At 43.8% G+C, this 13,363-nt stretch overlaps 1 protein-coding gene across 1 annotated transcript in view; it reads left to right on the plus strand.

The window, feature by feature from the left end:
- LOC141141107 (vomeronasal type-2 receptor 26-like) overlaps positions 1–13,363 on the plus strand; it is a 124,904-nt gene that overhangs the window by 48,442 nt on the left and 63,099 nt on the right. Inside the window, exon 2 of the mRNA XM_073628816.1 lies at positions 4,901–5,087. Coding sequence (XP_073484917.1) covers positions 4,901–5,087 — 187 coding nt within the window. The remainder of the gene's footprint in view (positions 1–4,900; positions 5,088–13,363) is intronic.

The raw sequence follows: 13,363 nt of genomic DNA on the forward strand, positions 1-13,363 counted from the left end.
TGGTACTTCAACAGCCTGCAATTTTTATCAGATCAAACTGTACCACACAGATCTCTCTCCACACTACCCTCCACATCATCTGAGGCCACCGATACTGACCCTGATCCTACACAGAATGAGGATGAGTAGGAGCTCAGCTTGACCCAGGTATAGCATTGTTGAAAAGATTTGAAGACAAAAATACAATTTTGTTAATTAGATGTTATTATGAATAATAATTTTCTGTGTTAACAAAACGATTTCCATATCAATAGACAGTAGTGGCCAAAAAGGATTAGGACAAGAATGATAAATGCTGCAGTCAGAATGATAGTCTTTTCTATTTGGACACATTCAATTTTTAAAGGTCATGAGCTGAAAAGTGTTTGTGATTGATGACCAAAAAACTAAAATTATGTTCCATTTTCACACATAGGAAATTTTGAGCCAAGAAGAAGCCGGGCCCAGTGGGCAAACAGAGTGCCAAATCCCTCCCCTGCGCCCTCCTATCAAAAGGGCCAGGAAGAGCTACAACCTGGATGAGGCCACAGCTGACTTCCTGAGTCGGGCAACATCAGCAATCACAACAGCACCCAATAGTGCTGAAGGGTTTGGCTGTTTCATTGCAAATAAGCTCTGGGAGGTGGACGAGGAGCAAAGGGAGCTATGTGAGGGGCTGATCTCCAGCTCCTCTGCAAGACGAGGAAAGGTGAGCTCACACCTCCACCTCCTACACAACAAGCCTACCCACCCCAGCAACCCTACCCACCTCAGCAACCCCACCCACCTCACCAACCCTACCAACCTCAGCAACCCCACCCACCTCAGCAGCATGGTGGTCAGTGGCAAATTCAGCCCCAGGATCCCCAGCAAGGCCACTGCTCTGGGGAGTTTCTGGGCTACTATTTATATATTTAATTTTTTATTTAAGTATTATTTGCTTGGATATACTTCAGTTCCTTTTCTGTGTATCATTTGCTCTTTTTGTTTCAGTTTGTTCATTTTGATGACAGAGAATATGTCTACAAATTTTTTTCTTTTATTTTTGTTCTGAATGCACAAGAAACGAAATGGCCTCAGCTGATGTGGAAAGAAGTGTGTAGAGCGATGGGCTTGGTTCGGTCTGGTCTGTCAAAAATCGCAGCCTGTTGTAGTACCACAGCCTGGGGACATATACGTCATCTGCTGCTGCTCCGGATCTCTCGGAGTCCACAAACTTCTTGTGCTCCCTATTGTATGCACTCCTCAGGTTCCCAGTTTTGCTCTTCACATAATTGATGTCTGCCCTGTGGTACAGAGGCTTCACCAATTCCACCAGTTGATCCATTGCTGCCTTCCTCTTGATTTTTATATGCCCTTCTTGTGCTTACTATTCTAAATAAAAAAATAATATAAAAAATACTTGCATATGTGTTTAACTTCTAAGGACATTTTGGGATTAGGCAGGTACATTTCTAAAATACAATCTAAAATTAATAACAAGGGACACACACAGAGTTGGAGCTTTGAGCTTCAAAACTACTCGGGGATAATGGGGTTGTGCTAACTTGACACAAAAAAAAATCTTATTGATATCACTAAAACAATCCTTTGTAAATAGGTTTGTCATTACTGCGTCAGTATCACCAGCAAAGCAGCTTTATTATTATCCCATTATAAAGAAGAAGAGAATGTGCGCTGCATTTCGCGTTTTCATAATTTACCGCGTCATGAATGTGATATCTCCATTACAAATGCTAGTTTTACAAGACCGAAGGCTTCCGGTTGGTCCTTGCTTCCGAGCATACGTGTTTGTACTTTGAATTTTAGTCCAGAGGACTTGTGTACACATGATCGGATGAGCTGACGTAACACATTTGTTGTCGGAAAGTTTGAGAGCATGCACATTTTGTCCATTGAAAAACCAAAAACAATTGTCCGATGGAGCATACAGACGGTTGGATTGTCCAATAAATCACGTCCGTCGGACCGCTGTTGTCGAAAAGTCCGATCGTGTGTATGGGCCTTAAGACTGTCTAGGCTACCTAGCTTTGTGGGTGTTGATTTCATTGTGAAGAAATTTTTTGATTTAGGTTTCATGGGCACAATTAACACCCAAGGACCAATTTTTCCACACAGGTTTGCATATGAATTAAAATTTTGACAGCAAGGCAAATTCTTGCTTTCATCAAGAGTACCTCTATAGGGTTACAGTGTGAAGGCACCACCAACACCCAAAGCTCAATTGTTCTGTACCTGTTTGCCTGGGCCATATCATTTAAATTTTTGACAGCAAGGCAAATTCTTGATTTCATCAAGAGTTAATCTATAGGGTTATTATGTGAAGGGACCACCAACACCCAAAGCCCAATTTTTCCTCACCTGTTACTTCTATCCAAAGTCGGCGAAACAGACACCAGAATTTATCCAAAAGATATCTAATCTTGTTCTGATTGCACTAAATTGTGGCCTCATCATACAGACTGGCTCCCCAAGCCATTGTTTATAAAATAAAGAAAGGGAAAATATCATTTTTCTGGCTTTATAAATGTAATTATTTGCTGCAGCAGGTTCTATACACTGTACAGATCCACCACTTTGCAGGCATGACTAAGGGGACCCCCAGGCACTATATTTAAAGGAGTTTGTCATTTTTATTATTTCACTTCAAGAATTGGTAAATCACTGCTCTTTTAAAAATTATCTTTTTTTACAAACTTATTTTTTAATGATACATGTCCCCAGGGCAATATCTGGACCCCCATACCCTTTGCATGCCCAATAACTTGCATATAAGCCTTCAAAATGGGCGCTTTAAATTTTTCCAGTTTGGGTCCCACAGACTTCAATGGGGTTTGTTGTTTGGCTCCGAATTGTTGCGACTGGGGGGTCGTTCGGCCCATCTCTAATCAATAGGCAAGAGGCTACCTAGCAATCCCTTCCAAAAGACCCTGTCCTGGTTGGGTCTGTCACATTGGGTCTGTCACATTGAGGTCCCTCTCCACTTTCCACTTCATCGTTAGACCTCCCAACTGGGCTTCTTCTGGCTATAAAAGCGCTGACAAAATTGTAGAACCATTAACAATACCGTTTTCCTGATGAGAAACTCTCCAGGTCACATTGAGGCACCTTCCAGTGTCAGGAGAGGATGGTCAGATAATACATGGACTGCTGGTGGCCCTAGAGAGATTAAAGTGGTTGTAAAGCCTTACATATACCCAGTGAAGGGACTGGCCTCAGGTAATACACAGAGATTAAACAAATTAAACAAATCATCCTACATAAGTTGTACCTGTTTATCTGAGGTCTTCTTTCCTCTACATCCATTCAACTTCCAGAATTTATAAGCTTGATTGAGCTGTTAAAAAAAGGGGCCAGAGAGCTAAAAATTACACTCAGTAAGGAGAGCTTTGAGAACTGATTGAAGGGACGAGATACACCCCCCTCCACACAGCTCACAGGAGTAGAGCTGAGGCTGTCAAACTGCTGGAGCTCCCTTCTCTGTCACCTTTTATTTCCTGGTGACATGAAAACTTGTCAGAAGTGACTCATCCTGATAGCAGAGGAACTAAGCAGCAGTTAGAAATCACATTTAGAGTGCTTTCACACTGAAAGTGCCAGCCGCTAGAGCTAAAGCTCCGCTCACTTTAGCACTGTTTAAGCGGCGCTGTTTTTGCACTGCTTTTCGGCCGCTAGCCAGGTGCTTTTAACCCCATTTTGCTCTGCTTTCAAAGCGTTTTTCAGGCGCTTTGAAAGCGGTGCCCATTCATTCCAATGGGCAGGGCGTTTTGGGAGCGCTAAATACAGCGCTACCAGCCCATCCCAAAGATGCTGCTCGCAGGACTTTTCAGAACGTCCCGCAAGTGCACCACCCGAGTGTGAAAAGTCACACTGGAATGAATGGGAGGCGGTTTTCAGGCGCTTAGCAGAGGCTATTTCCAGCGCTAAAGAGCCAGAAAACTGCCCTAGTGTGAAAGGGGTCTAAGTGCTCTGGATAGAGATAAATACACACTATAGAGGGATATGCTTTGCTCATATGTCATGTCTGAGGTTTACAACCACTTTAAGCCATGACTCCTGGGCTGCTGTGTGTGTATACTGGGCCAGTAGTCTAAGTTTACCCAGTCTTCACCCCAAAATGGAAACATTAATCAATACGTTTCAATTTTCAGCATCCTCAGATCTATCAGATACAAATAAATAGGTCCATTGTATACAGTTATTATTTATTGTTAATATGATGCTTGTAAAAAAAAAGAAACCCCTTTGTCTGGCCCAACCAACTGCTTCGACCAGCATCTTGGCATTCCTGCCCATCAAGCATATTTTGTTGTTTTTGTTTTCATTTCAGTTTTCATTTCTTTTTGCTGCCCGTTCCATATATCCCCTTGGCAAAATGCAAAATCCATAGGAAAACATTTCTGAATGCCATTTTATCAGTATGTTCAGGTCAAAAGAAGGAAGATTCAGAATTCACAAGAATCATTTTTTTTTACACCTACCACATACTGTATATCTGTAAATCTCTGACTTTTCAACTTTTAATTTTAAAACATGAATCCATCAAAAATAATATTGCAGTTTTTAGCTTTGTTTTGCAGAATGCCAGTCAGACATGACATTTTTAAAGTGACATTATTTCAGGAAGAACATAAATCTGTCTACAGTACAAACACTGAAATGTAAATGTAGATTGTATTGTCTGCAATCACTCTATAATGTATATAAAGAGGATCTGAACGGCTGTTTGTTATCACTGTCACCCACACATCACCTTTCCTGTGCTGTGTTATGTTGTCTGACCCTGAGCTCTACAGACTACTCCTCATATCATGCCTTATATTGGGGTGTTTGATGTTATTATCTGCGGGTATCCTATCTCCAGCTCCATCCTCCTGTCACCCATCTACAATGTTGCTCTTTGTCTTCCTCCTGTGTGTAGGACTTTGTAGACTGGAGATCCAGAGACCTTCTTCGGCCTGTCATCTGGATCTTGTTAGCGCTTTTGATGATTATGAATATGTGCAGGACGGAGACATTATCATTGGAGGGGTTTTCACTGTGAACCATTTTATGACAGCATTGATGACAAGTGGAGAATATGTTAAAACTATGATGACATGTCTAAGGTAAGCGGCATTGGCAGTATATTAAATTATTATATTATGCATCAGACAGAGTTAAGTGTACAGGGTGCAGCTCCAGAAAAGTCACACAATCATACAGACAGAATTCTTCATATCACCTGTATTCTGATCTGCAAGAGTCTTCACAATATGATAGAGAATAAGACTAAATTCTGGAGGGAAGGTTTAACGCAGGGCCAGATCTAGCCTGTCTGATGTAGGGAGTCAGTAAAAAAAAATTTCAGGGGGGCAGAGGATTTGGAATTCAGCAGGGAAAGGTACAGGGGGTCAGAGGATAAGATCATCAGTTTGTAGGACAGTGTACTGGGGCTATTAGATTTTAGGACAGCATACAGGGTTCATCTGGGCAGTGTACAGTGGGTCAGCAAGGAATTAGTAAAGGAGTATACTGGGAATCAGTAGGGCAGAGGACAGGGGTCATCACTGGCAAGGCAGAGGACAGGGGTCACAGTTGGCAGGGCAAAGTACAGGGGTCAACACTGGCAGGTCAGAGAACAGGGGGTTACTGCTGGCAGGGCAAAGGACAGGGGTCTGTGATGTGAGATATTCCTGTGCTACCGTGGGGGAGAGATCCAAATAGAACAGCTGCATGCACCGAATAGGGTCAAACAAAACCCATACTCCAATCACATCGCAATCAAATGGTGCCAAAATAATAAGTCTATCAAATGAATCTGAAAAGTCCTGAAAGTGTGCACAGGTGAAAAAACTGGAGAATATATAAAGAGTTCGGTGATAATATTTCTTCTTAGCGTAAATAAAGCAGTCCAATGTGCAAATAGTAAAGTGGGGTGCCGGAAGAAAGAGGGTGTGTATCCTCTTCGTGCACAAATCACACAGAAGTGAGCAGTGGCCCCTTACCTTGCGGTAATGGGAAAACCACAAAAAAAGTAAATGCTGATGGGGGTTGCCTCTCCTTGGGATTCCTGGACCAGAGTAGGTACTTTCTCTGTCTTGGTACCTCAGTGTAGGTGGAAAAGGTAATGAAAGAACAAAGGGGTACCGGATAGTGAAGTATTTCCAACAAAGATGAGTTTTATTAAAGTCATAGGGATGTACTCACATTAAACAGTAAAGCACAACATCTATCTCCTACGAGCGGCGAGCTCGTCAACCTCTGTCAGTGTAGAATGCCTATGCCGTCCCTACGCGTGACGTCACCAATCTTTATATATTCTTCAGTTTTTTCACCTGTGCACACTTTTAGGACTTTTCAGATTCATTTGATAGACTTATTATTTTGGCACCATTTGATTGCGATGTGATTGGAGTGTGTATGTCACACACCGCCTTGCACTGTTTATGTGATTTTGCATGTTTTCACAGGAAGTTTTATTTATTGCTGTGTTTTGCACATCCATTTATTTGCACCTTATGTCCAGGACTGCACACATTGCTCAGTACTATTTTATGATTATTTGCACAGGAAGTTTTATTTATTGCTGTTTTTTGCATATTTATTGCTGTATATTGCACATCTATGCATCTGCACTGTACGTCTAGGTCTGCACACTAGTGTACATTATTATTATGTGATCGTCTGCAGATAGTATTTTATTTATTGCTGAGTTTTGCACATTATTTTGTTCGTACTGTCCTTTAGGGCTTTAGATATTGCACACCCACTTGTGACTGTCCTTTATTAATACTAGTTTTTTATAATCTTATACTACACCGTAGTGTACACATACCCTGCTGCTGACAGCTCTCATTCCCCACTTGGCTGCAACATTTACCTTGTACTGCTACCTGTAGCAGGATTTTCTCACTTCACCAGAATGGCGCAGCACCAACCTCCATCCTTTCCAAAGGACAGGGGTCATCCCTGGCAGTGCAGAGGACAGGGGTCACCTCTTGAATGAGAGAGAACAGGGGTCACAACTGGCAGGAGAGAGGACAGGGGTCACCGCTGGCAGGAGAGAGGACAGGGGTCACTACTGGCCAGGCATGTACTGGCCATCGGGACTACCGGGAGTTTCCCGGTGGGCTGATGGCTCAGTGGGCCGGTCATGTGCAGTTCTGGAGCCGCTCCTCTCTGACAGTGAGTGATCGCGATTTCTTGCCTGTCAGGAGCAGCAGCTTCCATCACTTTCTGGAGAGAGCATTAGGCTTTCTGCTCCCTCCAGCCTGCAGGGGGATATAGACAGCCGGCAGACTTTCCTTTCTCTCTCCCCTTATCACTTGTTATCACATGACTGGAGAGAGGAACGAGAAGCTGCCTTCAAAACTGTAAGTACATGTGGGAGGGGGAGGAGAGGGAGGACACTCTGAAGTGAAGGTGGCTGCTGATGGGGACTCTCTGATGTGAAGGGGGCTTCTGATGGGGACTCTGATGTAAGGGGGACGCTGTTGGGGACACTCAAAATTAAAGTGGGCCGGTCATGATGAAGTCCAGGGCCAAATTTTTGTCCCAGTCCAGCCCTGCTACTGGCAGTAGAGAGGCCAGTGAAAGAAAATCGATGAAAGGAAAAAGATGACAGGGGTCACCTTCGGAAGGGCAGAGGACAGAGATCACCACTGGCAGGATAGAAGACAGGGGTCATAACTAGAAGGCGGGAGGACAGGATTCACCGTTGGAAGGATAGAAGACAAGAGTGCCTGCTGGAAGGAGAGAGGACTGATATCACTGCTGGATAGAGAGAAGACAGGACTCATCGCTGAAAGGATAGAGGACAAGGGTGACTGCTGACAGGGTACTCAGCATAGCTCCCATCCCTGCACTGTACATACACAGCCTGAGCACAGGCAGCAAGATCTCCTCCTCGGCTCTTCCCCCACACAGCACACAGCTGAAATCCAAATTCTCTTTCACACAGCTATGATCTGCACTGTGTTTAGCTGGTGACTATATTGCACTTCTGACATGTGAAATTCCCTGGTCAGAATGGAAGCACGACTGTAGTATCCAGCTACACACACTACTGCAGATTGTAGCTGTGTGAAAGAGAATTGTATTTCAGCTATGTGTTGTGTGGAGAAGAGCTGAGGAGGAGATCTTACTGCCGGTGCTAAGGCTGTGAATGTATAGTGTAGGGATGGGAGATGGCCAAGCACAGCAACAGGTGTGGAGGGGGTTGTGATTGGAAAGATTTGGGGAGGCGCAATTGAAATCTGGAGAGGGGGGTGCAGCCCACCTCAGCACCCCCCTAGATCAGGCCATGATTTACAATCATATACTTCATTGAAAACAAGTAGAGATGAGCAAATCTGCTATGGTTCAGGTCATGTCTTTGTCCGCGGTATTTTGGCCTATCTTTTACCGCAATCAATCACTGCACTTTATAATTCAACTGTGTATTTTATTGCTAATTATATGAATAAAATTGTTTTTATTTTGTAAAATATCCAACATTATTCTGTTTGCTAATAGTAACCTCTTTTTTAACCCCGCCTCTAATGGGCTTATTTCCCCTCCCTTCCTCCCCTTTAAGTAGTGTTTATGTGCCAATGGTTACTGCTACAGCACCCTAATGGGTATAGGGTATAGTACCGGTCATTAGACTTTCCTGACCAGGTACAGGTGACCACTCGCGTACTTCATTCCCTTTCCCCCTTTCTCCCCTTTTGTTGTGATATGGTTCAGGTCAGCATCCAACCCTATGAAAGTTCACAGTGGTGGATCTTGACACAAAGTTCAAGCCAAAGCTAATAGGCAAGCTATTATTAAAATAAGAGCATGGGGACATTGGCACTACTATAAGGGGACATTGAACAAAGCAACAACATTTTTTAAACATAGTACAGGAGGTAGAGGGTCTTCTTAAAGCAACTTTGAGGGTGATATGGTAAAAACACCAATCCTTTAACCACTTGCTGACCGCCATGAGTATATACTGTATACGTCATGTCAGCAAGTGGCTATAAAACTGTCACGTTTACCCCTAGGTTTACCCCGCAGGTGGTCAGACACTATAGCTAGCTTCTGTGTTCTTCACCTATGACAGCACACTTTCCCATAAGGCAATCAGGCCTACCAGTACTCAGTTGCTCCCAGGACTTATACACAATGCTATAGTGCCTGGCCACCATGTCAGGGCATATGTGAACTGAGCAAAGCAAACAGGTACATGCAAATGCCAGAGTGGTTCAATGACAGTCCAGGTACAAGGCAGGCAGAGTTCAAAGAATAGTCGATATCTAATCTGCGGTCATCGACAAGGGAATCCAAACAGAAGAGAAGGACAGACAAACAGGCAGCTTGGTTCAAGGCTTGGCTGCCTGGAATCAGGAGTGGTCTCCACCCAGGGACTGGCCACATTAATCACCTTGCAGGTGGACAGAGAGACAAGAAGAATGCCACAGTCAAAATCAAGATGCTGGAATGAGAAGCAGGAGCACTAGATGCTCCTGACAACAAGAAGTTGCAAGCCACGAGCTATGTGTTTTTACAGCCGACAATCAACTATTCAGTAAACATATTCCAATCAGTTTTACAGCCACCCGATCACTTTGCTGAAATGCGATAGGTTGTCGCTCCTGCTGCCTGCAGTGTTTGCTGGACTTCCCGATTCCTTCAGGTAGCCTGGACTATGGTAAACGGACAGGATAGCTAAATATCCATTCCCCAATCTCCTCTGTGACTAATGTACAGTAGACATGGGCCGAACGACCCCCCAGTTCGCAAAAGTTCAGAATTGAATAACAAACCCATACTGGAAAAATCAAAAGTGCCCATTTTGAAGGATTATATGCAAGTAATTGGGCATACAATGGTTACAGGGGTACGGTTACTGCCCTGGGCTCCCCTGAAAAAAAAGTTTGTAAAAAACATAATTTTTAAATGAGCAGTGATTTACTGATGCTTAACGTGAAACCATAAAAATGAGATATAACGATAAAAATGCTGCTGCAGCAATAATGGGGTCCTGCTCCTTGGATCATCATCTGTGTTAGATGTTTAAGGCAATGAACATTATGCTGTCCTATGTATATTATGTTATGTACCCTAAGCTAAATATTTTTTTAGTATGTACACCAGTGTTCCTTTTATGCATGTTGGTTTTTGACTACATTATCAAATAAAATGTTGTATTTGTTTTTTATATATAAGTTTCCACCTATTTTTTACGTTTTGGCTGATCTAATCCCATTATATGTTTTTTCTTTTCTTTGCATCTACCTATTACGGATAATGGCCCATTCTACTTCAACCATACCCCTCCCCCTCCCCCCTATCTATGCTGCAGCAATAACGACATTTTTAAAGCCAAAAAAATGACATTTTTCCTGCAAGCTTTCTTTATTTTGTAAACAACGACTTGGGGAGCCAGTCTGTATGATGAGGCCACAATTTAGTGCACTCGGAACAAGATTAGAGATTTTTTGGATAAATTCTGGTGTTTCTTTCACAAACTTTGGATAGCAGTAACAGGTGTGGAAAAATTGGGCTTTGCGTGCTGGTGGTCCCTTCACACTGTAACCCTATAAAGGTACTCTTGAGGAAAGCAACAATTGACCTTTTTGTCAAAAAGGAAGTGATATGCCCCAGCCAAACAGTGGCGAAGAAATTGGTCTTTGGGTGTCGGTGGTGCCTTTACACTATAACCCTCTAGAGGTACTCTTGATGAAAGCAAGAATTGGCTTTTCTGTGAAAAAATTAACCAGGTCAAACAGGTGTCAAACAGGTGCAGAATAATTGGTCCTTGGGCGTTAATTGTGCCCATGAAACCTACACCAAAAAAAATTTTCCAGATGAAATCAACACCCACAAAGCTAGGCAGCCTAATCCAGGACTGATTCATTTGGATAAATGTCAGTTGTCAACGGAGTTTGTAGACAGACGCACACTTTTATCTGTCAAAAAACCTCTGGCAGCACTATATGCCCATTCAGAAAGTACACTGCATACAGGGCAGCCCAGCAGCTCAATTGCATACTGGGCAAGCTCTGGCCAGTGGTCTATTCTCATGACCCAGTAACTCAGTGGATAGTCAACAGGAAAGCTCTCCATGTCTGTTTTTGCCCCTAGATAATCTCCCACCATATGATGCAGACGCTGTGGATGGGATGTGGAAGCTTACAGCCCTGGGTGCTGAGGACTAAAAAAAATTTGAAATGCATCACTGAGGCAGCCCCCTTCTCCACTGCACCTCTCTTGACTAACAGAAGCCTCAAAACTACATTTTCCATGAAACTGTAACTGACCAGAGTCTGGAAAGGCATTACATAAACTCCTTTTTAAGGTGTCCTCAAGAGATTTCATCTTCTGCCCCCCCCCCCCCTGTGGGTACAGGATGAGTTCAGAGACTTTCCCCTTGTAATGGTGGTCAAGGAGGGTTGCCAACCAATAGTGATCCTTCTCCTTGATACCACATATTCTTGGGTCCTTTCGCAGGCTTCAAAGAATGAGGGAGCCCATGCACCGCAAAGTTACGGAGGCATGAGAAGCAGACTCCTCTGGGTCACTAAGAATCACAGTATCTGGAACTGCCTCCTTCCAGCCACGTACTACTCCCAATGGTTCTGGGGATGGAAAACCATCTGTTAAGGGTTGATGTATGTCTTACTTTGCTTCAATGCCTCCAAAACTGCCAGAATCCTCCTCCTCCCTCTCCTCTTGTATGTTCTGTGGCGTCACAAGAATAGTATCTGCATAAAGCTGGCCTTGAGAGAAAAGGAAGTCCTCTTCCTCCCGCTGCTCTGCCTTGAGGGCCCTGTCCATAATGTCATACAGAGTCTGCTCCAGCAGGAACACAACAGGGATTGTGTTACTGGTGCATGCATTGTCACGGCTCGCTATACTTGTCACTTCCTCAATTGGTGGCAGTATAGTACATGCATAACAGCAGTAATTGGCATGGAAAAAAAATGAGCCAGCTTGAACCTGTCTTTGTGCAACACTCACACAAGTACTTGTTGTCAGCCCTCTGCTGCATGTGCAGCCACTGCAGCATTGCCAATGTCGAGTTCCACCTGGTGGGCATGTCACAAATCAGGCGGTTTATGGACAGGTGGAATTCCCACTGAATTTCAGCCAAACGAGCACTGGCTGTGTATGACCGCCTGAAATAGCTACAGACTCTTCTGGCCTGCTTTAGCAGATTTTCCAACCCTGGGTACCTGCTTAAGAAATTCTGCACCACCAAATTGAGGACATGTACCAGGCATGGCACATGCATCAAGTTTCCCTGTCTAAGGACGGACAGAAGGTTTGTACCATTATCGCACACCACCATTCCTGGCTCCAGCTGGAGTGGCGTGAACCACCTCTGGGGCTGCCCCTGCAGAGCTGCAAGCTGTGGCACCTGTCCCCTACACAGACCAGCTGAAGCACTGCATGGCACCTTTTAGCCTGACTCATTGAATAGCCCCTTTAACGCTTAGGGGGTACTGGTGCTTCATAAGACAATTCAGCAAAGGAGAGTGGGGCTGACAAATCTTGCATCATCACCACTAGCTGCATGGAGACGTGGTGGCACAACAAGCTGCAGCACTGATCCCTGTCCTGCATCCTTCTGAGTTGCAAGCAGAGTTACCCAGCTAGCTGTAAACTAAATATATCATCCCTGACCATGCTTGCTGGACCACATGTCACCAGTAGGGATGAGCTTCAAGTTCGAGTCGAACTCATGTTCGACTCAAACATCGGCTGTTCGCCAGTTCGCCGAACAGCAAACAATATGGGGTGTTCGCGGCAAATTCGAAAGCCGCAGAACATCCTTTAAAAGTCTATGGTAGAAATCAAAAGTGCTGATTTTAAAGGCTTATATGCATGGTATTGTCATAAAAAGTGTTTGGGGACCTGGGTCCTGCCCCAGGGGACATGTACCAATGCAAAAAGAAGTTTTAAAAACGTTTTTTTATGGGAGCAGTGATTTTAATAATGCTTAAAGTGAAACAATAAAAGTGTAATATTCCTTTAAATTTTGTACCTGGGGGGGTGTCTATAGTATGCCTGTAAAGGGGCGCATGTTTTTCGTGTTTAGAACAGTCTGATAGCAAAATGACATTTCAAAGAAAAAAAAGTAATTTAAAACTACTTGCGTCTATAATGAATTGTTGGTCCCACAATACACATAAAAGTTCATTGATAAAAATGGCATGGGATTTCCCCACAGGGGAACCCCGAACCAAAATGTAAAAAAAAATGGCGTGGGGGTTCCCCTAAAGTCCATATCAGGCCCTTCAGGTCTGGTATGGATATTAAGGGGACTCCATGCCAAAATGTAAAAAAAAAAATGGCGTGGGGGTCCCCCTCAAAATCCATACCAGACCCTTATTCGAGCATGCAACCTGGCAGGCCGAAGGAAATGAGTGGG

This window comes from Aquarana catesbeiana, linkage group LG04 (genome assembly GCF_042186555.1).
Source record: "Aquarana catesbeiana isolate 2022-GZ linkage group LG04, ASM4218655v1, whole genome shotgun sequence".
NCBI lineage: Eukaryota > Metazoa > Chordata > Amphibia > Anura > Ranidae > Aquarana > Aquarana catesbeiana.